Raw genomic sequence first — 26,843 nt, 5'->3', positions numbered from 1 at the left:
CGTTTAAGTCCTTGGGGAGCACTTAGCGGAGGTTGCGGGGGACGGTCCGCGTATGCGGTTGCCCCACGCTGCCCTCTTTATCATTTATTCGGTGACGGAGTGAAGGAACGAGGGAGGGATGGAGAGAGGGGGCTGCCGCTGCACCACGCATCCTGATTGGAGTCATTCAGTTGTCCTGGGGTTGCATTTAGATTTGTGCCTGTGGGGAAGGTGAAACCTTTGTGTTCGGACTTTTAACGTTTCTCTTTTTCTTTTTCTCTCCTTAGGGGTGGCACCTGCGAAGAAGAGCCCCAAACTGGTGAGTGCAGATGTTTATTTTTACGTTCATCTTCGCATCATTGGACTGGTTTGATTTTAGACGCTGTGACTGAGAATCTGTCACAAATGCTCTTGAGCTGTAATGCCCTGGCGTTGAAGGGTGAAACCATGTGGTTCGTGTTTGGGGGGGGGTATTCCCTGGGAGCAGGGTTGATTTTATTTATTGGTCACGTGGACATCCTGTAATGGGCCTCTAATGACTTACCAAAACATCGAAGGCAGCAGGTTTCCACTGCTGGAGCTTCAGGGCAAGAATAGCAATCAGGTGTTTTGTCTTTGATCTCGCTTGGCTTTCGGCTTGCACTGGATCGTTGCTGATGGATTGAAAGTTCGAGCTCAGCATATCTGTAGACATGGGAAGTATAATCTGTTTTAAGGCTTCTGTTAAAATGGCAGCCTTGGGTTTTTCATTTATGTTGAAATGGAGTCCGTGCTTGTTGATTTTTCAGTGCCAAGCGATTGTCAAATAGCCTTTGTGTTGTTTGGATGGATTTATTAACTACTTATTGAGTTGTGGTTCGATTTGTATACTTTTGTATATGAAAACAGTCAGATTTATAAGTTGCTGCAAAGGGATGACGTGTGTGGCGAGGTTTAAAACTATTATGTGATGAATGTAGATGTAGAATAGAATGTAGAATAGTCTTATATTAAGTAAAAAAGCATTCTGTATATAAAATGTTTAGAGGGATACTTCACCCATAATTCTGTCAAAATGTACTCAGTCTTAGATTGTTCCAAACTTGCTGAACACGCAAGAAGAAATTTGGTAGAATGTCTTGTCCACCATTTACTGCCAAAATAAATACTATGGGAGTCAATGGTGGATGAGATTTAACAATTTTCCAGATATCGTTCACACAGGTTTGGAACAATCTGAGTGTGAGTAAATTATGACAGAATTAAAAAAATTGGTGAAGTTTCACTTTAAGTGAAAAGGATATGCAGGAATTTCAGAAGGTCTTCGTATATGGGATGCCATTTTTCTTTTAATGACTGTACTCTACAAGTATAAGCCAGACCTGATCATTCATGTTCTCCCATCACGATGTTGCATATAAAGGGCTAGTTTACTCAAAAATATACATTCTGTTATCATTTACTCAGCCTCTTAATCTCATGTTCAATCCTTTCTTCACAGCAGCAGTTGGAACGTAAAGACAGTCAAGGCAGTTCCCACCACAGTGTCTCCAGTCAACGCAGCATCCACACCGATTCACCGCTCCACGCCTCTCAGGCCATGCTCAACGAGTCGGCTGCCCCTCCACCCCCATCCCAGCCCCTGCCGAGCCTGCCCCAGGACCCCCCAGTAGACGGAACCCTCCAGAAGAAACCAGATCCCTTTAAAATCTGGGCTCAGTCTAGGAGCATGTATGAAAGTAGGCGTAAGTAATATGGGATTCTGGTGGAGGGCACTATGGGAAATGAATCACTGGGGTCTTTGTTCTTCATGTCTGGTTGGTATTGGAAATTGGTGGATGTAACTGTGGGAACATGCTCTATTTTTCAGTTGATTACATAAATTTTAGATCAAAATGTTTGGGCTCTGTGGGAAAAATTACTTTTGGTGTACTAACTTTTGGATAAACTATGATTTTGCTGTGAATTGGTCTGTGTATAATATAGCCAGGTGTCATTTAATATCAACATCTTATTTCAGTGACTTGTTGATGCAAATGTATGAATCTATACAACAAAACATATTTAGCTTACAAATCTAACTTCAAATATCCACAGTTTCTTAATTCTTACAGGTCCAGTGTATGAAATTTAGCGGCATCTAGTGGTGAGGTTATGAATTGCAACCAATGGCACATTCCACCACTTTCAAAGCACTACGTTAGCCGACACAGAACTAAGATGTCGGCACGTTTTCACTTCTTTGTTGAAGGAGATAACTCATTTATTAAAAGGCTTCATTATGTAAGGTCTTTTTTTAATATTTAAAGAACTGTCCAGAACTAATCTGAAGCATTATCCGTCAGTTACAATCTGCTGTGGTCTGTTGTGATCAGCGAGCCGTGTTTGGTTGTACACGACATTCCCACTTCCAAAGCTATTCATTAGCCTTTTCCCTCCCTTCTGTGCTTCGCTTTGCTCGGCATGAGCGAGATGCCGCTGCGAACCGCCAGGCACTTCCGACCAATTACGCTCCACCCTGCCATCAGCGCGTTCACACGCTCCAGCGCGCTCTAAAACACGTCTTTTGACAAATGTGCGTATAATTGGTAGAGGAGCAAGACAGTGCATCCAATACGGCTCTCATGTGCGTCAGAGCAGAGGAGCTAATTAACGGCAATATCTCTCAGCCGTTGTTAAGAGACTGTGAAATGGAGAAAGTTTTACTTGGAGTGTCTCCGCATTTATTAGGGTTCGTTACTAAGTGTCTTAAGAGAGAATTGTGGGATTGTCCATAATAGTTAATTATTGGCATGTATACAGAATGCAAGCTTTTCATCTGCGATTGGCCGATATTTATTTGTTTTTGCAAGTCCTGTTCTTGAGTAAATTGAGAGGCAAACTAAAGATGTTTATTCGGTGCAGCTCGAGAACATTCAGTCCAGCAAAAGCTCATCCGAGGTTAAACTAAGCACTGGCCGAGTTGCTTTGAGTGGCTTTAATGCAAATGAATGCAAGCTGTAGGATGCTATAGGGCCATCCATGCCATAATGCACAACTTGCAGACTCTGGCCCAATCGTTTTTGCGGCTTAATAGAGATTGAACGATGTGGGAAATTTGCCCGCGCTTGATCTTTTCGGAGGAGCCATTTTGAATGGTTCCGGAGCCATGCGGCTTCCTGTGTCTGTTACAGTAAATTACCGGAGACTATATCCTGGCCGGTTTGACTGGAGACGGTGATCCTTGAGTCTGTAAGATGTTTCAGCCAGACAGTAATTTAATCTGTTTTAAAAGCAATAGTTAACCCCAAAAATGTTTTCTGTCATTATTGGATGTCTTTTTGTTTAATATTAATTTAAATAATAAATGCTTTTGTGTATTCAAGGCAATAATCTTGAGGAGTGCCAGTAAAACAAAATTACAGTCACAACGTTCACAATAGTATAAGCCAGTACTCAGAGAATTGAAGAGAAAAAACAGATTTTGTCATGTTTTTTGTGAGTATTATTTTTTATTTGTAAGATATAAAGGGACAGTTCACCCAAAAATTAAAATTCAGTCATGATTTCCGCACTGTCGAGTTTTCTTTATACATTTCTTTGTTCTGATGAACATCAGTTCCTTTAAAGGGATACTTCAAAAATAAAAACTTTTTGTCATCATTTACTCACCTTCGAGTTGTTCCAAATGTAGATACATTTCTTTGTTCTGATGAACACTGAGAAAGATATTTGGAATAATGCTTGTAACCAAACAGATCTCAACACCCATTTACTCCCACAGTAGGAAAAAAACTAGTCAAAACTGTCCCAGAACTCTTTGCTGTCCTTCATTCTTCAAAATGTCTTCTTTTGTGTTCACCAGAACAAAGAAATTTATACAAAATAGTAAATGATGACAGAATTTTCAGTTTTGGGTGAAGTATCACTTTAAGTGCGCTTGGAAGAGACGAGTCCTTTGCTCAACAGGTTTGCGATGACAAAGTCATAAACGATAACTGAATTTTTGTGTGTACTTTTTTTAGTAGTCGCCCAAAGTAAAAACCTTAAAAAAAAAAGTTTACATCAAATGACATTAGTTAACAGGCATGAAGTTGCTTTGACAGTCCATCATGTGTTGCACTGGAGAGCTGCCCGTCAATAATGTAAAACCTTACAGATTGCTGATGTCTGCAGGGCTTGAAATCTGAAAGTGAGGGGGGGAGGCTCCACTATTTCTCATCCCGACTGATTTGACATGGAAGTGCTGTGGTGAAGATAGCACTCAAATGGTGGTTGTGGGCTCAAGGGCACAGCTGCTTCAAAGACCTCTAGATTCCATCTTCCACATCGCTTGATCTGTATTTTAGAATTAAGCATATGTGCCTGTGCTTTATCGCATTCCCAGATGGGATGTGTTAATCGAATTGGGCCATGTAAATTCATTTGACCACGGTGTCATTATAGTACGTCGTCATTATGTTATTTAAAGGGGTACAAGTCCTCGAGGTGTGAACCCATTTGAAATAAATCCAGATGTGTGAAAGGTGGGCTCAGGTATTGAAGTGAAATAGTTCTGCCGTCTCTGATCGAGCAGCTATTGTGAGAGATTTACTGTAGAATTCTAAAGCACATGCGTCATTCTGCAGGTGAATTGATCATGGCCTTGGGCTATTTTTCGTTCTTTTCAGTACCTGATTACCAAGAGCAGGATATTTTCCTGTGGAGAAAAGATACCGGCTTTGGATTCAGGATCCTGGGAGGGAATGAACCTGGCGAGCCAGTGAGTACAAAGCAATTCCAATTAGTACTTAGTTTTGTGTTGCGTCAGAATTGTACTAGTGTGTGAATTCAGTGCTTTTTGGATTTGTCGATTTAGTCCTTGCAGGGTGATCTGCTATATTTCATCTTTGCTTATTCTTTCGAAATTTTAATGCACGCAGCTTTTTGAGCTTCTTAAATTGGGAAAGGTCAAAATATTGTAAAGCTCATGGACATCTATGCATTAACTGGGCAATTCCAGTATTACGGATGTTGCATTTTAGTCGAAACTAATTTTGCTAAATATAAATTTGCAGAGAATGTATTTATTACTAAAATATTGAACTATCTGTTTATGTTTTACTAAAGTCCAAACATCAGGAAAATATCAGTCTATGCACATGTGTTCTGTTTTAATAGAGAGTAAAATGAATGCATTATGGATGTGACTAAAAGGACACACTTTTTTGAGAGACAGCATACTTCGTAGGATTTCTGTGAATTCAAATGTGCAAACCAGAAGCAATATTACTCAACAAATAGAGTTATTTTGTGTTAATTTATGAGCAGTATGGAACGTTATGGATATGACTATTCACTAACCTGATGAAATCTGTGCTTTTAAAACAAAAATAAAATTACTTTACGTCGGTATTTAACCAAATATTGACATCTGACTTATCGGTATGGTGAAAAAAATCATCTTAAGGTTGACAGATTGCTCAACAGTTTTTATAAAAAAAACAATTTTGTAATATTAAATGGAAATAACTCCAGACAGATGTTTTTTCTGGCTTCTCAATACTAAAAGCTCTCTACAAACATACACCAAATATAGAGCATTCAAATATTTCCAAATGTAATAGTCTAATATTGGCAGAGCTTCAGCTTTAGTCTTCACAGCTTGCTCATGATACCCGTTTCAATGTGAAATGTGGCGAGCACATTACAGACGGGTTTCTGGCCAGGCCTGTGCCCAGTGAAAGCATCTGCGCTGGGTGTTAGCGTGTGGGTTGACAAAAGCTTTGATCTGTGCTGTACAGCCTGAATCAGTCAGAAAATATCTCTTCGACCACCGGTTCATCCTTTTAATGAGGCCAAGTTACATCTTTGAACTGATTTTGAAGCATAAAATACAAAGTAGCCTATTTTTCTACCCATTGCTCGGCGGGTGGAGAATATGGACAACGTTCCAATAATTTCACTGGTTAGGGAAAAATCACACAACCGTTAGACTCAAAATGAACAGAGGAATTTAAATGTTTCTGTGAAGCCGGACCACATGCTGACTGCCAAATATTTGAAGCACTGGTGTTTAGTCGAGCTATGCCAAGAATTTGTTGTTTGTGAGATATTTTTAAAGCTCTGCTTTCTATCTCAAATTTTTCTTAGATATATATTGGCCACATCGTGAAATACGGCGCTGCCGATGAAGATGGGCGTCTGCGATCGGGAGATGAGCTAATCTGTGTGGATGGGACGGCTGTCGTGGGAAAATCCCATCAACTGGTCGTTCAACTCATGCAACAAGCCGCTAAACAGGGTCACGTCAACCTGACTGTGAGACGCAAGACTGGATATGGATGTACGTATTTTATGACCAAGACCAATCTAGAGTCATTGTAAGGGAGGCACAAAAAATGTGCATTATAATTTATGAATGACCAACATGACAGCGCATTTCTAAGTTATGCAGGGTTTAGTGGTCATAATATTCATTCCTATCTGGCAGACTTTATTTAAATTAGAGTTTTTGGCACATTATAATGAGGATACGCCTGCTGACTTAATGCTTTCCTAATTAATCTGTGCACGGTGTGGGTCCCATATGTCACATCCTTGCATATTACCGATCCTACCTAAATGCAAGTCCTGGCATAACCATTGTAAGAGCCAGTTGCTTGATACCAGTTACCAGTGGCGTCACACTCCATTGCCCCGCCCACCGTAAAATCCCATTGTTTTAAAACCCCGCTCCACTTAGCTGTATATGCACCATCCTTCTGATAGGTGATGTTGTGTTCATTTTGTGCGTCGTGCCTCATTCACACCACGTGGTTGAAGATGATGAACATCATACAAGCCGCCCTCATATCAATTTAAAAGGCTGAAATGACCCCCCTTCAGCAATTCAGATGCGTGTCGGTGCATAGGTCATAAACATGATTGCTTTGTCTGTCAGGCTTGTTGACGAGGAGAACCTTAAGAGGTTCCTCCTTGACATTTAGATCGTAAATCTCTCTCCTGACCCTCCCCAACCTTCCTCCTCCTCAGTGGCGAAGGTGGACGGTGAGATGCCCCCCTCCCCAGCCTCATCTCACCACAGCAGCACACAGGCCCCGTCTCTAACCGAGGAGAAACGCACGCCGCAGGGCAGCCAGAACTCCCTGAACACGGTCAGCTCCGGATCGGGCTCCACCAGCGGCATAGGAAGTGGAGGCGGAGGGGGCAGCAACAACACAGTGGTTCCTAACGCTATTCAGCCGTATGATGTGGAGATCCAACGAGGGGAGAACGAGGGATTTGGATTCGTCATTGTTTCGTCAGTGTCCAGGCCGGAGGCGGGCACCACTTTCGGTAAGATTGCTTTAAATGTTAACCAAGCGAATCTGCTGAAAATAATTGTACTTAATGTAAACACCCAATAAAGCTGCAATTTGTAACTTTTGGCTCTCTATCGCCATCTCAGTTTGAAACAAAAAATTGCAGGTTACTTCACATCTAGGTTGAAATGGCATCAAGCTAAACAAAAAATACAGATCTTCGGCTCAACATAAAATAATTACTTTAAGCTTCTCATTGTGAATAGTTGTGAAGTCTGGAGACAGTTTTAGGACTGATCTCTTATAAAATTGCTTAAGAAGTGATTTTTGTTTATTTTTAACCACAAATAAGGTTACGGATTGCAGCTTTAATAATAAAAAAAAATCATTGACAAGACAAGCTCATTTCAGATTGCATGTTGTAATTATGTGACCATATATACAACTCTCCTGTATTGTAAAAAGGGGAATACTGAGAGATTCGACTCCTTCTGGGAGCGTTTGGTTTCTGAGTGGCTTTGATTGATGTTTAAAATTTTTGGTGGGTGTGGGTTCTTCTGCATATTCTCTTTATGCTTATCCTGCAATTTACATGAAGTGAAAGGCAATTCACAGTGTCTGGCTAAGCAGGGATTGATATTCATACCACTACTGTATATCTTCTCTCTGGGTGGGGCTCCGTTTCTGCTCTACTTCTCAAAGCCAAACAACATATCTGTTATACAAGATGGCTGTCGAGTTATGGGAAGATTATGCAGTCTTTAGTTTTGGTTCATCAGAAGAATCCAAATGTAAAAAGCTCTTGCCACGGCTGATATTTTAATCATTATTTTTCGAACAATTGTAATTGATAGAGAAATCAAGTTGGTAAAATGGGAAATAGAGAATGACACGCCGTGTTTGCAGGCTTTGTTCATCAGAACGTTCCTGCTTTTTAAAGTCACAATAGCGCTGTTGGCAGCCGTCACGTAAGCGTGCGGCGGATCCGGCAGACGCAGTGATTACCGCGTGTGGGAGTTTTGTTTCAAGCGTGGTGACTACGCTTGAAAGAACGACAGATCCATGTTTGGGAGGAATAAAAGCGAGGGAGCTGTGCTTTGCTCTTGTTTACTACGTTGATGAAAGGCTTAAACTACTGTGCCAGTCTCAGTATTAATAGGGAACAAGAACCTTAGAGCATTAAACGTCAATGTTAGAGTTGCAGTCATCATTATACATATACGTTAACTTCTAAGCAATGTGACAATAACACGAATGACAGGTTGATTTAACTTTGAAGGGTATATTAACATTAATATCCCAGTGTTTGTTCACATAGCATAACAGCTAAAAGTATGTCACAGTGTAAAACCAGTTGTTGAAATGGGTAAAATAAAAAAAAGTTTATCATGGGCGTGCTATAAAATAATCATAAAATGTCCCTACCACAGTTCAAGGGTCTGACCCAGAGATTGTTTAGCAAAAAAACAATAATAATACTTTGTATGGTATGAAATAATTTGTACATTTGTTATTTTTCACGCCAGATTTGCTGACGTGCTTTTGCCAGGGTGGGTTTTGCAGGGGGAAGTGGTCCAGGTTAACAAAATGGTGGATGTTACAGTGCAGCAAAAAAAACCGATTATTTTCCAGTACAAATATTAGATATTAAGATAAAGACTCTTGTTTTTATGGAATATATGAAGAGTTTGGTTCCAAAATTAGATTACTCCCATGATAACATGATAAACATGATAAAACCTACACGTTTTTATCATGTTTTATTGTGTTACTTAGCTGTATTTATTTAGTTATTATGGCTCAAATCAAAACCAACCAACTGCAGTTTGATTGATATTAATAAATATCATGATTTCAGAAAATTTTGAAAAACTGAGTTAACTCATTTTGTAACCAAACTCTTAAAAAAAAGAGACAATTGCAAAGTCGTTTTTATCTGATTTTGAAATGCACTATTTATTTATTTTGGTATGTGTTTAGGTAAAATTATCATTTTGTTTCAGTCTACTAACTACCAACAATATTTCGGTAACACTTAACAATAAGGTGCCATTCGTTAACAATTAGTTAATGCATTAGCTAACATGAACTAACAATGAAGAAAAGTTCTACAGCTTTTATTAAAATTAATTCATGTTGATTTCAGCATTTAAATGATACATCATTAAAATCGGTCACACTTCAATATAGGGGGCAATTCTCGCTATTAACAAACCCTTAACTACGACTTTTCCCCCAAAAAAACATTTTATTTGTTGCTTATAAGTAGTTGTTAAGGTAGTTATTAGGTTTAGGTATTGGGTAGGATTATGGATGTAGAGTATGGTTTTACAGAATATGTGCTTTCTAAGTACTAATAAACAGCCAATATGCCAATAATAGGCATGTTAATAGGGAGAATTGATCCCTATACTGAAGTGTTACCTTAAAACACCTTCAAACTAGTAACTTAGTAACTGTATTGACATGAACTCAAAAGAAAATTAGGTTAGAAACTTTATTAGGAATTTATTGAAACAAGTTGAATCTTGAATGAAAATGAATGACATTTTTCTTACCCCATTGGCAAATACTTCTGCTTATTATAAGCATAAAGTTGACTTAATTTTACAATATTAACTAAATATGACAAAATATCTCAAGTAATTTGTGCATTGATTTAAGTCCGATCAAGACTTTTGTACTGGAACACAAAAAACGGTTTTAAACGGCTTACGAAAAGCACAACCATCAACAATAGCGAAACTAGCCCACCATTTTTCATAATTCATCAAACAGGAATAAGTTACAGCACAATGCCATGCAATGAGGGAATTCCAAGAGTTTTTGTACTTAAAAGAATCATGAATTATTCAAAAGCAGTGTTAATATTCTCAAGATCCCAAGACTGTAACAGAAATGAGGCTCAGGGGGGGATATGCCGACCATATTGACAGGATTCCCTGTGTCAGTTCTAGCAGATGCACTCTACATCCAGTAACATGCTTTTGTCTGTCACAAGTGTTATTGCAGGGCTTGTCTGTGGGCATTCTATGAATATGTTTGCACTTCGGCTGGGTGGCTTGGTGTATTAACCCCTACAAATTCTCTTCTTCCCTTCTTTCTCTCTCTCTTCCTCCCCTTTCCTTCCACCCCCACCAAAAACAAAACAATCAAAAACAAAATCACCGTCTTAATTGCAACTCATACATGCTCAATCAATGTTGGCCAAAAGTTGGAAACGCATGTGTGGCAATGCCTCATAAAATAGGTCGCATCATCGAGGGAAGTCCAGCCGACCGTTGCGGGAAACTGAAAGTTGGAGACCGGATCCTGGCTGTAAACGGATGCTCCATCACCAATAAATCTCACTCGGATATCGTCAACCTGATCAAAGAGGCTGGAAACACGGTGACCCTGCGGATCATTCCGGGAGATGGTGAGTGAGGTTTCTCTCTCTCTCTTCGCTCAACCAGCAGATCTGTATAATATGATATGAGATCATGTTGATGCACGTGGGTGTGCGCAATATGTGTAATGGCACGATTTCTCAGCGTACGGCTCTCACGAGCCTCACAGTAATAATGTAGACTGTGCGTTCAGCGTTATTAGCACAAGAATAATAAACGGAATCTGCAGGGGCTGAAATGCTCCACACGCTCACAGGCACCTTTTCGCTTTGTTTATAATCATTTATTTTATGACCATCTATAACCTACATACAGAGCCTTTATTTTGCGCTGTTGTAGTAATAACGACAGTGTGACAAAAATAAATAGTGTGAGAGATGCCACATCTACCAGGTAAATCATGGTAAAAATTTTGTTTACTGAATTTGAATAAGTAGGTTCTGTATAGTATGAGTGGAAGTTGTACATACTGTAGCCACCATGTTTTATTGTCATGTGACCCGTATGCTGTTTGACCTATGATGTATTAACAACAACCTGTATAAAGGTGTTGGTAAAAACAATTTAGTCACAAGAAATTCATTTATCAGCACTTGCGTTTAAAAATGGACATCTGCCTTAAAGTTTTCCGCTATGTTTATTTAATTTATATTTGAATTTGATCGTTGCCACTGTCATGTGTCATCATGGGATAAAGTACTGTCCAATGCACACTCATAAATCTCGCCGGAAGCAGTAGACCATCAGGGTATTTTTCGCCTACTGTTTTTTGCATAATGAGGTTTCAAAGATACTATTTGTGATTTTCGCCTTCTAAATAGTCAGGAAGTAGGTCGATTTCAGACGCAGGGACGGACGTGGTAAAGTACACCCTGCACTTACGAAATTTAATTGTGGTTTAAATATGGTTACTAAAGCGATAGTGCACATTTTATTTGTTGAATATGAGAGTTACGACACACAATCTCGCCGCTGTGTGGTCACGTGTTTCATTCAGCGTTCAATAGAAAAACAATCCACACTGTCAACCTTTTTAAATAGATTTTCATTTGAATGCATGAACGGATGAATGAACGCATTCCATTCTTCCTGTGGAGGTCTATGGGAGTGTCGTAACTCGTAACTTTTCAACAAATAAAATGTACAACCGTAGTAGGCGCAAATGTACTACGGTCTCACTATACTTACCAAAATTAACAGAGATATTTGTAGTTCAACTGTAGTAATACAAATGTTAAATTAAATTAAGTAAATACGTGGTTACTTCAATGCTGCTACAATAAAACGTCCTTCGTTTTAGCTATAAGTGTTCCGAAGAATGTCATAAGAACACATATATGTACTTTTCGCTCTCACAAACCTTAAAATACCATTTAACTTTATTTTGGTTTGTGATAGAGCATTGAGTGCCCAAATATTTGAATAATCTGGAAACCTTATATTTAACAGTTGTTTAAGATAACATGCAGTTAATGTTACTTTCACGTTTACCACACCAACCATAAATCCCAGCCTATATGACTGCTTGTTTACTCAGAATGTTCCTTTTCATTGCAAAACAGCAAGGTGTGGGATTTTGTTGTACCTGGCCCTGCTATCACATTTAATTCAGCATAACCCGTCTTGCTTCCTGTCACTTCCTATCGTGTTTCTGTAGATTCAACAGCGTCGCAGTGCTGCCAGTGGATAGGAAACGCTGGCGTGCTATATGCTTGCATGCATCTGTCAGTGTGTCAGTTTTCTATTTCTCGTGATAAGAAGGCAGCATGCGGTAATGAGAGAGCTGTTTCCACTGAGAGTGCAGCTCAACTAAAATGCATGATGCCAAATGCACATAGATTGTGTGTGAGTTCTGTATGCTGCTAAATCAGAGAGCGCTTTGGCACACTGCAGGAATTTCCTAAATTTGACAGAATGTGGGTTTGTACCTCTGGTTGGGTTTACGAAGTGGGTAGATGTTAAGTTGCATTTTAACAGCAGCTACTGCTCGTCTTTCTGTACATTTCTCATGAACATCTGAGAAAAAGAAAACAAGATCAGATCAAGTGTGAGGAAAGAGAGAACAGGAGGTTTAATCTCAGAGTGATGGGGAAAAGCTATTTTAGGATGTAGGGATTCATGTCTGTGCACTCATCAAAGTCCCCTCTCTCTCCCCCACAGTGACGGCCCGGTGGGGTGGAGTTAAAGCCGCTTTGAACAAGAAATAGCTGCCCCGCATTTTGACTTACAGTACAAGATAGATCAATGTCATCAAAGCAAATGTTTCAATATCAGTTAAAGAAACTGTTTGTATCACACGGTAACACTTTACAATACGGTAGTATTTGATAACATAAGTAAATGTGTTAACGTACAAGAACTAACAATAAGCAATGTTTGTTAATGTTAGTTAATGTCAATAAAAATGTGAGTTCATGGTGCATTAACTAACGTTAATAACTTCTCTTTATACTTCTCTTTGTGCTTGGCTATGAGATTCTTGAGATCCAGTGGTGGGTTTTTTTGCCGTTATCTGATGTGATTCTGCTTGTTAGGCTAAGTTTGGGTATGAACTGTCACAAATGAGATTTGGGAGCTGAAGTGGATGAAAAGATCAGGAAATGAAAAAAAAGTGTTACATAAGCTATTTTGTTCTTAAATAAGTTATCATGTGGCTTCTAAAGACTGAATTTAGATAATGCATATAGTGCAGAAGTTGTCTGTACGACATTTATGGTAAACAAGCTGCTTGTTGCGGTATGCTTTTGTAGTATGGCGTTCTTCTGAACTTCTCATTTTATACATTATGGAAAAAATAGTCAGGTTTTAAGTATTCGATTTTTCATTTCTGATTGAAGCATTCTTTAACCCCAAAGGATTAAAGAGGGTAGCTTGTGATTTGTGAGGCCAGATACAGATAGGTGATATAAGGTGATTTTAGGTCACGGGGCTAAATTGTAATATATGAGACAAAAGCTATAGCCACCGTTTCAGACAGCTTGATAAATGTGCAGTTGTTCCTTCTGCCCAGCCGGAGTGTGCCTGCACAGATTGCTAGTGCTAATGTTTTGTTGAATGGAAACCGGCCCTCTGATACTTGGTCCACTGGGCACACTTTACTGTGTTCAACAGAAACGCAATGCTAATGCATCATGGGTAACGGTGCTTCATAAAAATAAAGCAATGTGGAGGCTTCTCTCTATCTTCCTTAACATATCTGTTGTCCTGCACAGAGTCCTCCAACGCATCACTGCTGACCAACGCAGAGAAGATTGCCACCATAACCACCACGCACACACCTCAACAGCAATCTGCACCTGAGCCAAGGTACACACCTCACACCTGTGTACGTAAAATTAGGCCTTTTTATTCAAAAGATCCGTATTAAATAATGTGTATGAATATTTTCCCCCAGAAACAACACCAAACCAAAACAGGAGTCTTTTGAGTTTAAAGCCCCACAAGCTCCGGCTTCTACAGCCCCAACGCAAACTTCAAATCAGGTACGTCCTTAAACACAGATGTATGCCAAATATAAAAGTAGAACAAAAAAATGATGGAGCCAGAAAAAACTGAATGTATTCACTACATGTTCCCGCATGCATGTCATGCTCTGACACTGAGGTGTTCTGTTGTAGGCTTTGAGCCATTCTGGTGCCTTGTAATGGTCCTTCCCGACCCTTTCCCGCTCGCTTAGAAATAAATCCAGAGTCGGATCAATTATTCATGCGGTTTCCCAGATGGTGCTGCTATCGAATACATGTGACTTTCCCGCAGATGGCTTCCTTCTTTGGTTCTTCTTTGGCATCTATACATTCATCACTGACCTTGGTGTGTGTTTTGTGTGTGTTTAAGGATGCTGAGTTCTACTCTGTTGATCTGGAGAGGGACAATAAAGGCTTTGGTTTCAGCCTCAGAGGGGGTCGAGAGTACAACATGGACCTGTATGTTCTGAGACTAGCAGAGGACGGAGCAGCTGTGAGAAACGGGAAGATGAGGGTATGTGCATTTGAATATGAATCAACTGCAATATTGTAAATGAATCCAGATCTGGATAGTACAAACTAATATCTGAATTTTAGTATCTGAATTCTCTGCTCAGATCTGGACCAAAGATATATTTTCCCAAAAATATGATTTAGGATTGGCTTTGCCAGGGCCATTATTTACGCTAGGATGTCACAGACAGTATATGTTCATGACGAAATATACCAATATTGACAAGTAAATGAGATTATCATATGTGTAGTATCAACACAACAATAATGACATACATTCACCTAAAGGATTATTAGGAACACCTTACTAATACTTTGTTTGACCCCCTTTCGCCTTCAGAACTGCCTTAATTCTACGTGGCATTGATTCAACAAGGTGCTGAAAGCATTCTTTCGAAATGTTGGCCCATATTGATAGGATAGCATCTTGCAGTTTCAGTTGAGATTTGTCGGATACATGAAGCTCCCGTTCCACCACATCCCAAAGATGCTCTATTGGGTTGAGATCTGGTGACTGTGGGGGCCATTTTAGTACAGTGAACTCATTGTCATGTTCAAGAAACCAATTTGAAATGATTCGAGCTTTGTCACATGGTGCATTATCCTGCTGGAGTAGCCATCAGAGGATGGGTAAATGGTGGTCATAAAGGGATGGACATGGTCAGAAACAATGCTCAGGTAGGCCGTGGCATTTAAACGATGCCCAATTGGCACTAAGGGGCCTAAAGTGTGCCAAGAAAACATCCCCCACACCATTTCACCACCACCATAATTGCATTAATGAGAAATTGAACAGGTGTTCCTAATAATCCTTTAGGTGAGTGTATAGTGTTGCCAAATGAGAAACCACAAAATATACAAAATTAAAGTTGAGTTGACTGCTAGTATATATATATATATATACAGCAACTTCATTGTCTTTTGTACAGCAACATTTTGTGCAAGAGAAAGAGGCATTTTGTTCATTTCGCATTGTTCAACCTAAAACTTCTCATTCTATTAGAAAGGAAATGAGACTTTAGATGAAAGTAGATAAGATGTGGAGAGATTACCTGTCCGTTAGCATCATTGCTAGCAAATGAATCCCTGTGATGTTGTGTTGAGCTCAGCGAGTTAGAGGAAAGTTGCAGCAGACCAACTCTGTGAAGCGTAGAAAGCTGTCAGCCAAAGACCCATTTTTGTGGAAATCGTATTCCCATGGCGACCAGCGCTGACAGATAACCAGAGGCAGAGAAGAAAAATAGAACAAAGGAAATGTTACCTTCATCTTATCTTCTCTATGTACGACTATGTACACCGTTGTGGTCGGAACTGTATTTGTTTCTGCCAGAGTTTGCTTTATATTTACTCATTCTGTCCTGGTTCTCTTACTTGTCAGGTTGGAGATGAGATCTTGGAGATCAATGGCGAGAGCACCAAGGGCATGAAGCACGCCCGCGCCATTGAACTGATCAAAAACGGTGGCCGAAAAGTCCACCTGGTCCTAAGGAGGGGCGATGGATCCGTGCCAGAATATGGTGGGTCAATCTACGAGAACATCCCATTCTCCCCTGTCTTCACCCCATGAGGAGTCCCCCCCAACGGGGGTCAGCAACACCACTTCTTCTTTTCTGCGCACTGGCCCTCTCCTATGTCCTTCTACTGGGTGACACGCCTTCCACTCGCTGCTGTCGCCCCCCTCTCTGCCTCTGTGCACCGGGCTAGCCTAGGGGACTGTGGGATATGTGGCTTTTGGGTGGTGGTGGTGGTGGTGGTTGTGGCACAAGCTTTTCATTATACTTCACGAGAACAAAGAGAGGAAGCAGAAATACAAACGTTTTTAAAACTGGATATACGTTTATTGTGTCTCCGAAAAAATATGAGAAACTCCGTCATGTCGAGACGGCATGACCATGTCAGTGAGTTGTGACATATTTATGATATTTATTGAAGGTGAATGTAAGCTACTGAGATAAGTCTTCACGGAGACTACAAATGCATTCTGGTATCATTAGGCATTTCAGTGAAAGCTCACAATACTCCACATATTTACACGTCGGTTTTGCACGTTGTACATGTCGACTGCTTGGCGAACGCCACATTAAGCAGACCTTTGCAGAGCTCCACCATTGCTGATTTTTGTAACGAAAAAGACGTTACATTCTCTCTTTGTAATTTACAGACAGAAAAGCAACTCACTTATTGAGCATAATGTCAGTGCCGCATGATGTCAGTGAATATCTAAATGTTTTTTCTTTTCATTTTCCATAATATTTATGGAAAAATCCATGTACTGATTTGCCACAGTTATTTTTTTTACTTTCTTTCGGTCTTTTTGCCATTTAAAGATGTTCATTCATGTATTCTGTCAAGTTCAGAATGTGATATATTGTCATTTCCCGCACCAACATGATATCTCTGTGAGGTTGTATATTTTTATACCATTTTGTACTTGTTTTTCTCATTTGCTTTTCCACGTCTCATAACTTTTTTTTTCTGTTCGCAATGTAAATTCAGATGATGTGTGCGTGTTTGTGCACATAATCTTGTTAAAGCATCCACATCTTGCATCTTTGGGTTGATTTGCTGCTGAGCGCGTGCGTGCGTGTCTCTGTGTGTGTGTGTGTGTGTGTGGTTCTGATTCTCTGTTAATTTTTCACTCAAGGGTGGGGGTGTTTTATGGACAATCTCTATCTTTGACTAATTGGTTAAATAAACACTGTTTCCATTGCAAAAAAGATCATATCTCTCTCATGACTGTTGTTTCAGGGATCTAAATACTCTGCTTCTCTTTCTCTTATCTTTTTCTGTTGTTATGGGCTATTCCTTCCACCCCTAGCGATGGTTGCTCCCCAAGTCGGTGCTTGTTTGAGATCTGAAAAGACGGGAGAACCTGCTTTCTACCAAAATCAGACCACGGTTTGTAGATCCGGTGTTCCGTCTCATCACATCTCTGGCAGTTCTGTGCTGTGGCTTCCACTCAACTGTTTTGTCCCTCGCAAGTTCATTTACACACAGAATGCATTGCCAGTGCTGTGGCCATACCTGACATTGTGACCTGAATGAGTGGGTTCATTTTTGCATCTTAGGTTTGACAACATTGCCACAGACCAAGCGAAAGCCTTCATCCGTGAATGCAATTGTTTTTGTACTTGGTGGTGTTTATTATTTAGTCACATACTTTTTGTCGGCGTTTGCTACCCACCAAAGCCATTAACAAAACACAGGTAATAGTAACTATTCTTGGAAACCTTTTCCTAGGCATGTAAGGTATTTTTATACAACATGTCATTTATTTAACCGCTTTTCCACTGTCAGGCCGAACGGTTCTCAGAACTGTAAGGAACGATTACAAACGGTTCATGATTACAGTACGATTACAAACGGTTCACGGCACTAGATTCTTTGCACAGTTGTCAAATCCAGACACCTCAAGTTTATAATTTTTCCCATGTAGTAACATCAAATGTATAGTAACCTTAAAACATAAATTTTACTGACGATTTAGTAACATTAAAGCATTTAATCACATTTAAACAGCTCCATTCTAGAAATGTATTTTGTGTGAGGTGGGAAATACTATAAATCCGAGTTGTCTGGATGCTGGTCGAATGCATGTAGTGACGCCACTCACGATTGGTCAGTTCTATGTTGCCTAGCTACTAGTTTCTCTCTAGCCGGCGAACCTAAGAGCGCTATTCGAGTAAAGTAAACGCGTATCAGATAAAAATAGGTTGAAATATCTTATCGTCCTCCATGACGCGGTTGTTATTTACATCTGCACAATTTTATTTATGAAATCCTTAAAAAATACCCATGAATAAGGTTGCCTGCAAGTTTGAACAATATACAACTCAGGTTTGTTGCATCTGTATCAGGGTAACAGTACACAGGTATCTTCCACAATGCCGTCCATTTTGACATGGTTCAATTGTTCATTACTTCTAACAGCATTTTAAAAGCATTCAAAGCATGTGTTGTCATGTTACCAAATTTGTATCATTATCATCTGCATCAGCACTAATGCTGTTTCTAATGGTTGCTTGAATAATTGGCACTTCATCCCTTCGGCAATTAACTCATTCAGATACTGTTACAAGGACACTGGGTGGATCATGATGTAGTCGCAATAATAGCTGAAGCCGTCAACAGCTTATGACTCCTCAGGAAAGTAAAAACTGTCATAAAAGCATCTCACAAACTATCACATTGCTCTTACGTAAGTAACATGGCTCTTGATCAAAAAATGTCATAGTTGAGTATAATAATTCCTCGTATCTTACAGACGGCATCAACGACGGCAACGGCCTCAGCGCCAGTGCACAAACTGTTTCGGAAGTGAACGCAGCTCCTCCCGAAAGACGGCCCCATCCACCATTGGAGTCCAGCTATCCACCAGACCTTCACAAACCATCACGACAAGACGACAAGAGGTCGCGGGAGCCAGGCCACCGGGAGCAGCAAGGCCACCGGTCGAACCACCACCACCCCAACCACAGAAACCGATCGCCAGAGAAGAGGAGCAGGAACAAGGGTCAGGGAAGGGACGGCAGATCTTCGAAGCCTCAGAAGAGGACGAAGAAGTCTAGTACGGATAAATCGCACCATCATCACCATCGAAGCCATCATCACAACAGCAAACATCGCTCACCGGAGAGACGCAGAGCTCGGAGCGCCGATAACACCTTGGACAACCGACATGGGCGCTCGCCTGAAAGACGCCATCATCGTCAATCTTCCCCCCGCAGGCACAGTTCACCTCAACGCTCCCCCTACCGATCCGGTCACCAGCGCAGCTCGCCTCAGCGGCATAGATCACCCTATCGTTCTCCTTACCATGCCAGGAACAAGTCTCCCTCAAGGCGGCCCGCAGCTTATTCGGATAAACCCTACAACAGTGAGTCAGACAGAGGGCTGGATGTGGTCTTAAAGGAACCTCCTCCTCCAACTCCACCGTCTCGCTCTGAGAGCATTTTTACTCTTAGGGATCTGCCGGCAATGGACCGGCTGAATCTGGAAGACACCCTACCGAGGGAGCCGCGGAATTACTCGGAACAACTTTCCCCTATGGAGCAAGCCTACCGTGAATCTTCCCTTCTCCGTGGGCCGTCCCGTGGCGATACCCTCCCGAGTGTTAGGACGACCGATTCCTATTCAACCTTCCGAAACTACAATTCATTACTGAGGGGCCGCTCCCCTGTGAGAGGTGAGGGCAGACAGGGTGGATACCCCAGAACCGAGTCTCCGGTTGCCAGCTCATACAGAACAAGGAGTCTGGGTCGAGATCTGTCTCCTGTCAGACGATTCCTGGATGAGGATGAAGAGGATGACGGCAGTTCCCAGCTGAGCGAGTACTACAACACGCTCCGATCAAATTACAGTAACGCCAACAACAACGTACCTGAGCCAAGGAGGAAACCTTACAAAGACAGCCCCAAAGACCTCAGCATCTGACGGCTGGGCACCACACATAGACCCCGCCGTCCACACTAGCCTTCATACAAGGACTGCGCAGGATACTAAATTATTTGTTCGAAATCTGGTGTTTGTTCTCATGGTTGAACATCTTTAACTCTCAACAGCAGATGAATGATTGCTTTTTCTTCCCATGAAGTGTCATTTTCGGTTGTTTTATGACCCTTTTTATAAATCTGCTAGCAGTTCTACAGAGTTCGATGACTATGTATAAAGAAAACGATTATGTGCCTAACAGTACCATTCTTGGTGTTCTTTTCTTTTAGTTTTGTTTTACAAAGGACAGCCTTTTGGATAACTGTTCGATTCGGAAACTTTCAGTTCCAGAGAGCCCCTCTCATGCACCGAGCAGCTCAGTACATGTGGTGCTCAGACATCTACTGTGCATGTCTACACTTTCAATGTCCTCTCTCTGTCTCTCACTCTCTATCTCTCTCTGTTTCTTTCTCTTCCCCAGTGCCACTGTTTTTTAGACATTTGACCAGAGTATAGCACAAGCCTGCATTTGTTTGTATATTTTTGACAGTTTGCAGTATGTGTACATTCAGAGGTGATCATTTTAAAAGAATGAAGGGATAATGAAATTAAAACTATGATGATAATGTTCAAAAAATAAAAACGATATATATACACATTTTTCATGGTCTTTCATTATATTTCTCAACCTCTGTGTGAGGGTCCAAAATGAACACTTGCCAAGGGTCAACTAAGGGATGTTCAATGTAAGTTACAAAATGTGTTTTCTGTCAGACAATGAGTATATCGTCTTACATGAATGACATAATTTACACACAAAATGCCTAAATACAATAATCTTTTAAGATTAGACAGGATGTTATATAAAAAAATGAAAATACAGGTGATGTTAAATTTTCTGAAATGCTGGTGTGGTTAAAGATAATTTTGGACCCTGTGTAGAAGGAATAACATTGAGGAAGCGGGCATTTGGAGTGGAAGATAACTTGGAGCGTATAATATTCAGGATGGATGCGTGCGTGGGAGGCAGAGACGGTGTTTAACTGCAGTAGATTCTTCACTGAGACTTTGCCAGCATGTCTGGAAAATAAAGAGAAGAAGAGAACAAAGGCTTCTTTATCTTCTTGGCAGTTCAAAAGGTGAAGGAAAAGAAATTCACTAAACTATCCACAGAGTAGACTTCTTTAAGAAATCCAGTGAGAACAGCTTCTCTTGGGTTATCAGATGAATAAGAGAGAGCTTTTCTATCAGTGAATGAGGAGAATGCATAAAGAGAAGTGCATTTGGTCTACTTTGTACTGCGTATCACTGGAAGGTTATAGACTGCTTAGGGATCATATGGGTTGCTGATATTCTCACCTGAATGCCAACCGAATGCGGTGAATATAGCAGAAACGGTGAATATAGCAGAAATAGCAGAAATTTTCATCTACAGCTTGCGTTTAACAGGTTGAAATTTTAACACTAGAATATGATTGAGAGCTATTCGCCATCTGATATCACATGAAAGTGGTTTGTCTCCACATGGCAGTGTAAGCTGAGGTATCTAGTGTGAGTGGCTGTTATTTTGACCTCATTTTAGTCCCATTGCTGTTTCCAGGAATAGAAGGCCTACATCTTGGAGAATGAAAAGAAATGAAAGTGACGTAATATACAGACACACAGCGGTGCAAAGTGTGCTGACTTACCAACATTCAGTCTGTCATATATCATATCTATCTATCTATTTATTTATTTATCTCTCTCTCTCTCTCTCTCTCTCTCTCTCTCTCTCTCTCTCTATATATATATATATATATATATATATATACAGTATATATATCTCTATCTATCTTCAGTGTATGCAGGCTTGGGAATTTGTATTCTGCTGTAGATCGGTGGGGAGGGTAGGAGGTTTCTGGGTTGCTATAGTTACCTCAAGGTCATTTTTACAGCGTTGCATTGCCGTTCATTTTTAGAGAGCATGCAACAAAAACCATGAAAAAAATATTTGATGATAAAAACAACGATCAAGACAGCACATTGATTAGACCTACATCACTTTCTCTTTTATTTGCATACATGTAAGAGACAAAATACTGATATACAGTTAACTTTGGCAGTCACAGTCATTGTACTTGTTTTTAACATTTTAAGAAAAGATATTGAATGGTTTAAGAATAAAGATTTACAGAAAAAAAAATATATTTATTCTAAATTTTACAGTCCCTTTTTACATTTAGTAAAAAAGTAAATCTGTGATTCATTCACAATCATATTTAGCACATGTTCTTCATTTGCACTTATTTGTGTTGATATTGAGAATGAATTAATGTGGTGTTTAAAGCAGCGCAGTCCTAATTTTTCCTTTTACTAGATTGATACGAAGCATAGATTTCACTACCTCACATTGCAAAAAATATTTTTTCCTGTCTATGTAGTTGATAATGGCATTTATTTGTCATCAATGTACTTTTCTTGTTATGCAATATAAATCAATTACTGCATACAGATGTTTTGTTAACAATTTCCATTAAGGTTGTATTTTTGAACATAAGTAAATGCATTAACTAACATGAACTAACAATGAGAAATATAGTTTTCCAGCTTGGTATAATTAATCTGTGATGATGTTGGTTAATGTCAATACAATTTCTCATGCTAGTTTTAGTAAACGCTCACTGTAAACAAATCTGAAATTTTCTGTTTGCTGGTGCGACAGAAATATACTGTAAAATTATAGTTTTTCCTGTAAAATTACAGGACATAAGAGTTATATAAAAATAGTTTTCACTGCTTTTCTTGTAAATTTGCGGCCTTTGTCTGTAATTTTAATTGTTTTATCAGCATTTCAAAAATACATTAAAAAAATACTGTAAAAAATACAGTAAAATTACGTTTTTTTGACAGTTTTGAATTTGTCATAAACTAAGACTAACAAATGCTGTAGAAGTATTGTTCATTGTTTTTTCATGTTAACTAATGCATTAACTTATAAATGTTACAAATATTTCCATTACCCACCCACAGTCACGCTGTTTTGACGTGTCTGTCCACAAATATACTCCATCTGCTATTTCATAATGTTCCATGCATTTCCACAGGTGAAGTGGTTGTTATAAAGTAGATTGCAGGCAGCAGAATTGTGAGTTTCGTAAGTGGCCTGGGGCATGACCATCAGGCAGTAGATGCCGGGGTAGAAGTAGAACTTGAACTTTCTTCCTCTACCTGGAAAGGATCCTTACCACCACACACAATTAACATCATAGAGTGACGGAATTGTTTGTTCATACAGATGTAAATAAGCGGATTGCATAGAGCAGAGTTTTTGGCAAAGAATGCTGGGATGGCCATTAAGATTGGGCTGAATGCACTGCCCTGATGGGTGAAGATGTACCAAGCTACGGTAGCATAGGGCAGCCAACATATTAGAAATGATACAACCATAATGATGACCATCCGGGTAACCTCTCGCTCTGCCCTCTGGGCGGTCTCAGATTCTTGCTGCTGGGCGGCCGCCACCTTGGCCGTGCACAGCACGCGGCTGTAGCAGAACGTAATAATATTGAGAGGAATTGAAAAGTGCACAATGAACAAGTAAGTGATAAAAGACTCGTTTTCAATTTCAGGTTTTAAAGTATAATAGTCCACCCCGCACGAACATTGAAAACCCTCAGGGATGTATCGGGACCATCCGAGCAGAGGGGGTATGGCGCAGGAAAAGGCCATTATCCAAGTGAAAGCAGCGCCCAAGGTAGCGTGGAGCTGTCCGAAACGAAATTTGCCGAAGGGCTTGCAGACCGCCACCCATCTCTCAAAAGCCAAGACCACAAGAGACCAAAGTACAATCTCACCGTGGAGCGTAGCAAAGAGACCCTGCAGGTTGCATCCCGCACGGCCCAGAACAAAGTATCCGTGCAAGGACGTGTAGAACGTAGTGGTGAGTCCCCCAAACACCATGAAGAGGTCAGCAACAGCCAGGTTTAAGAGGATGTAATTCAGAGGCGTCCGAAGCTTGGTGTTTTTGATGGTCACGTGCAGCGTGAGGAGATTCAAGGGAGTGCAGGTAATGATGAGGAACAACATATAAGCAGCAATGCTGTAGAAGACCCATGGTGCTGCTAAATAGAACTGTGGGTGCTCGTATGGGCTGCGTACTACACCCGTCACATTAGACATGGGGATGTAAAAGTCCGGGCCTTCTGTCCCGTTCATGGCGGCCCAATTGGTTGTCTCGACCCTCACTGTTGTGCTGCTGGATGCTAAAATCTGAAAACTGAGAGCATGCCGCTTGGATTCCTTTAGAGGACAGATTATAGATTAGTTTGTTTGGTTGGTCAGCAGAATATGATTCAGTCAGTGTTTATAATAATCTCTGTCTGTGCATGTGGATTATGTCTGTCTGTTGTAATTAGAATCAGAATCAGAAGAGCTTTATTGCCAAGTGTGCTTGCACAAACAAGGAATTTTCTTTGGTGTTGGAAGCTTCTAGTACAAACATTCATGAAAATACAATGAAATAAGATTTACAGTCTTAAAGATTCTAAAATATGCATATATGAAATAAAAGGCCATTGTACAGAAAATGGGGGGATAAGAACATATAAGAGACATTATACAGCGTAGTATATAGTAGAATATACATATTAACAGATTAAATGTACACTTGTGCAAATGGATAATGTTGTAAGTAGAGGTAGTGTTATACACATGTAGAAATAAAATGTACATATAATAAGGCACTATAGTGCACACTATAGGAGTAGTGAAAGTGGAATATTGCTCTTAAGGAGCAGTTATCTGTTTAGGAGGGAGATTGCCTGGGGGACGAAGATGCTTCTGTGTCTGGAAGACTTGGTGTTTGGTGCTCTGAAGCGCCGGCCACAGGGAAACCGTTCAAAAAGTTTGTGTGTGGAGTCAATGATGATTTTTCTTCCTATTTTTCACTCTGGAATCATACCGGTCCTGAAGTTTGGGGGAAGGAGCACCAATAATCTTCTCAGCACTACGAACCGTCCGTTGTATTCTCCATAGGTCTGATTTGGTGCCCGAGCCATACCATACAGTGCACAGAACACATTTGGGTCAGAAGCTCCTGTTAGGACAATTAGTATCTTAATTAGGTCAACAAAGTTACATTTTGTAATTTAGATAGTAATATAAATAATCTTTCTGTTTTGAATTAATACTGCTTTATCATCTGTCCTTATTTTTCTCCTGAATGTAGGTCTGTTCATGCCAGGAAAGGATTTACCTCAAACTATTTCAGGATCAACACAGGTGCAAATATACTTTAAACTCTCGATTTAAAAAGTCACCTTGTAAAAAAAGTATTTTGTGTAGATGTCTACATATGTTTCTTCTAAAGGAAGAGGGGGTAAGAGAAGAGATGAGCCGATATAAACAAAACACAAACACCCTCTGGATTTCATCTTAGTCAATGACTTTAGATGCGCCCTCTCGTGGCGAATCCTATACAGAACAGATTTTAACATTGCTTTTATTTAATTAAAACAGTAACTGTTTATCGCGGTTTTATCAACATTTCTACCGTTTAACAACCTGTGGGCGTCTTTAAGTTATAAATTAAAATTCAATGGAAATAGAGACTTCATCAAAGCAGACAACGCACAATGGGAATGTGTTAGTAAGAGACTGTGATTGGACATCAATAGGGGCTCTGAGGAGTTCACCTTTGACACAATATGACACGCCCTCTACTGTTCACATGCGACGCTGCAAGTGGCGTACATAATACTCTCTTCTCTTTTAATCTCTTTGAGTTTGTCCCGAAATGCATCACTGTTTATTACAGTTCGGTGAATAGTAATGTTTAACCAAAATTGGTTGTACTGTAAATTGATGGAGAAGCTCGCTTAATTTCTGACACCTCAATTAAATAAAAAATAAAAGTTGTTGTTTCGTTGAACTGATTCATTGCTATTTTGAGAAGCAAAATATTCTTTGCTGCTTTGCTTTATCTGTCTATATTTAGGATAGAATATTTATTAATATTTTTCTTGATGTGCGAGATTTACAAACAAATACAAGAACCACTGAAGAATAAGGCCTTCAAAACAGTCTTTGAAATGAATAAGCCACTTTCTGAAACTTCAGATCTACTCTGTAGTGTAATTTGGAGGGCAAGCTGTTTGATGGTCAAAAGAATCAGCATAGGGAGTTGAATTATTTTATTCCAGTGGTGTATTCACTTATATCAATGCCTGTAACACAGAAAGACCACAGACAGTTTATACTCACATCAGCAGAACTTCCAGAACTTATCTCTCTGGGTCTTTTAGTGTCAGTTCTCTGGATAAAAACATTAATACAGTGTATTATTCTGTTATTAATACATCTGCATTAAAAGCCTTTTGTGCTTTCTGATGGCAACAATCTGTTTCTGTGACAAATTCTGTTGCCTCTAGCCAAAGTAAAAGGCCACTAAGGGGAGTTATTTCTTATGTCTTTAGTGGTGTTTTCAGCCATATATTTACTTCCATAATCTTTTAGTATATCTACTTTAATTTCACAATGAATCTTTTATGATTGATTCTTCATTTTGGTCTGTGCGTTTGCTGGGCTACGAAAGTAGGCTCACCTGTTTTTCTAATGAGAATCTCCTATAAAATAACCTTTTGTGTCAATAAATAAACCTGTGTTGCTGTTGATAGCTGTAACAGTTTTACTTTGTTGCTGGTCTGCGTTTGGATTGTGCCAGAAATATGACTTTCAGGTCAACTTTAGACTTGTCAGAATTTGCTCTTAAAGGTTTGTCAAATCACTTTCAGAAAAAAATGCAGGTGTATTACAGTAATAATGGTTGTTCTGTGAAGTTTTGACCCTCT

At 39.9% G+C, this 26,843-nt stretch overlaps 2 protein-coding genes across 9 annotated transcripts in view; one reads left to right on the top strand and one right to left on the bottom strand.

Moving 5' to 3' along the window:
- magi1b (membrane associated guanylate kinase, WW and PDZ domain containing 1b) overlaps positions 1–20,674 on the top strand; it is a 114,079-nt gene extending 93,405 nt beyond the window's left edge. For 3 of the 8 annotated variants that reach the window (XM_056734431.1, XM_056734435.1, XM_056734429.1), the window contains 11 exons: positions 267–298; positions 1,460–1,703; positions 4,608–4,699; positions 6,070–6,262; positions 6,952–7,254; positions 10,435–10,638; positions 13,822–13,915; positions 14,004–14,091; positions 14,444–14,587; positions 15,965–16,103; positions 18,851–20,674. In XM_056734431.1, the coding sequence (XP_056590409.1) occupies positions 267–298; positions 1,460–1,703; positions 4,608–4,699; positions 6,070–6,262; positions 6,952–7,254; positions 10,435–10,638; positions 13,822–13,915; positions 14,004–14,091; positions 14,444–14,587; positions 15,965–16,103; positions 18,851–20,019 (2,702 nt within the window). In that variant the 3' untranslated portion in view covers positions 20,020–20,674. Of the gene's footprint in view, positions 1–266; positions 299–1,459; positions 1,704–4,607; positions 4,700–6,069; positions 6,263–6,951; positions 7,255–10,434; positions 10,639–13,821; positions 13,916–14,003; positions 14,092–14,443; positions 14,588–15,964; positions 16,104–17,404; positions 17,485–18,850 lie in introns of all 8 variants that reach the window. The other 5 variants (XM_056734437.1, XM_056734436.1, XM_056734430.1 and 2 more) reach the window with 4 other exon arrangements.
- Positions 20,675–23,172: 2,498 nt separating this feature from the next.
- Positions 23,173–24,210, bottom strand: rhol (rhodopsin, like). The gene has a single exon (XM_056734438.1). It carries the CDS (start codon positions 24,208–24,210, stop codon positions 23,173–23,175), a length of 1,038 nt encoding a protein of 345 aa, XP_056590416.1.
- Between the last annotated feature and the right edge of the window lie 2,633 nt (positions 24,211–26,843).

The sequence above is a fragment of the Triplophysa dalaica genome, chromosome 21 (genome assembly GCF_015846415.1).
Source record: "Triplophysa dalaica isolate WHDGS20190420 chromosome 21, ASM1584641v1, whole genome shotgun sequence".
Lineage (NCBI taxonomy): Eukaryota > Metazoa > Chordata > Actinopteri > Cypriniformes > Nemacheilidae > Triplophysa > Triplophysa dalaica.
The sequence above is the reverse complement of the archived record's forward strand: the minus strand, read 5'-3'. Positions and strand labels throughout refer to the sequence as shown.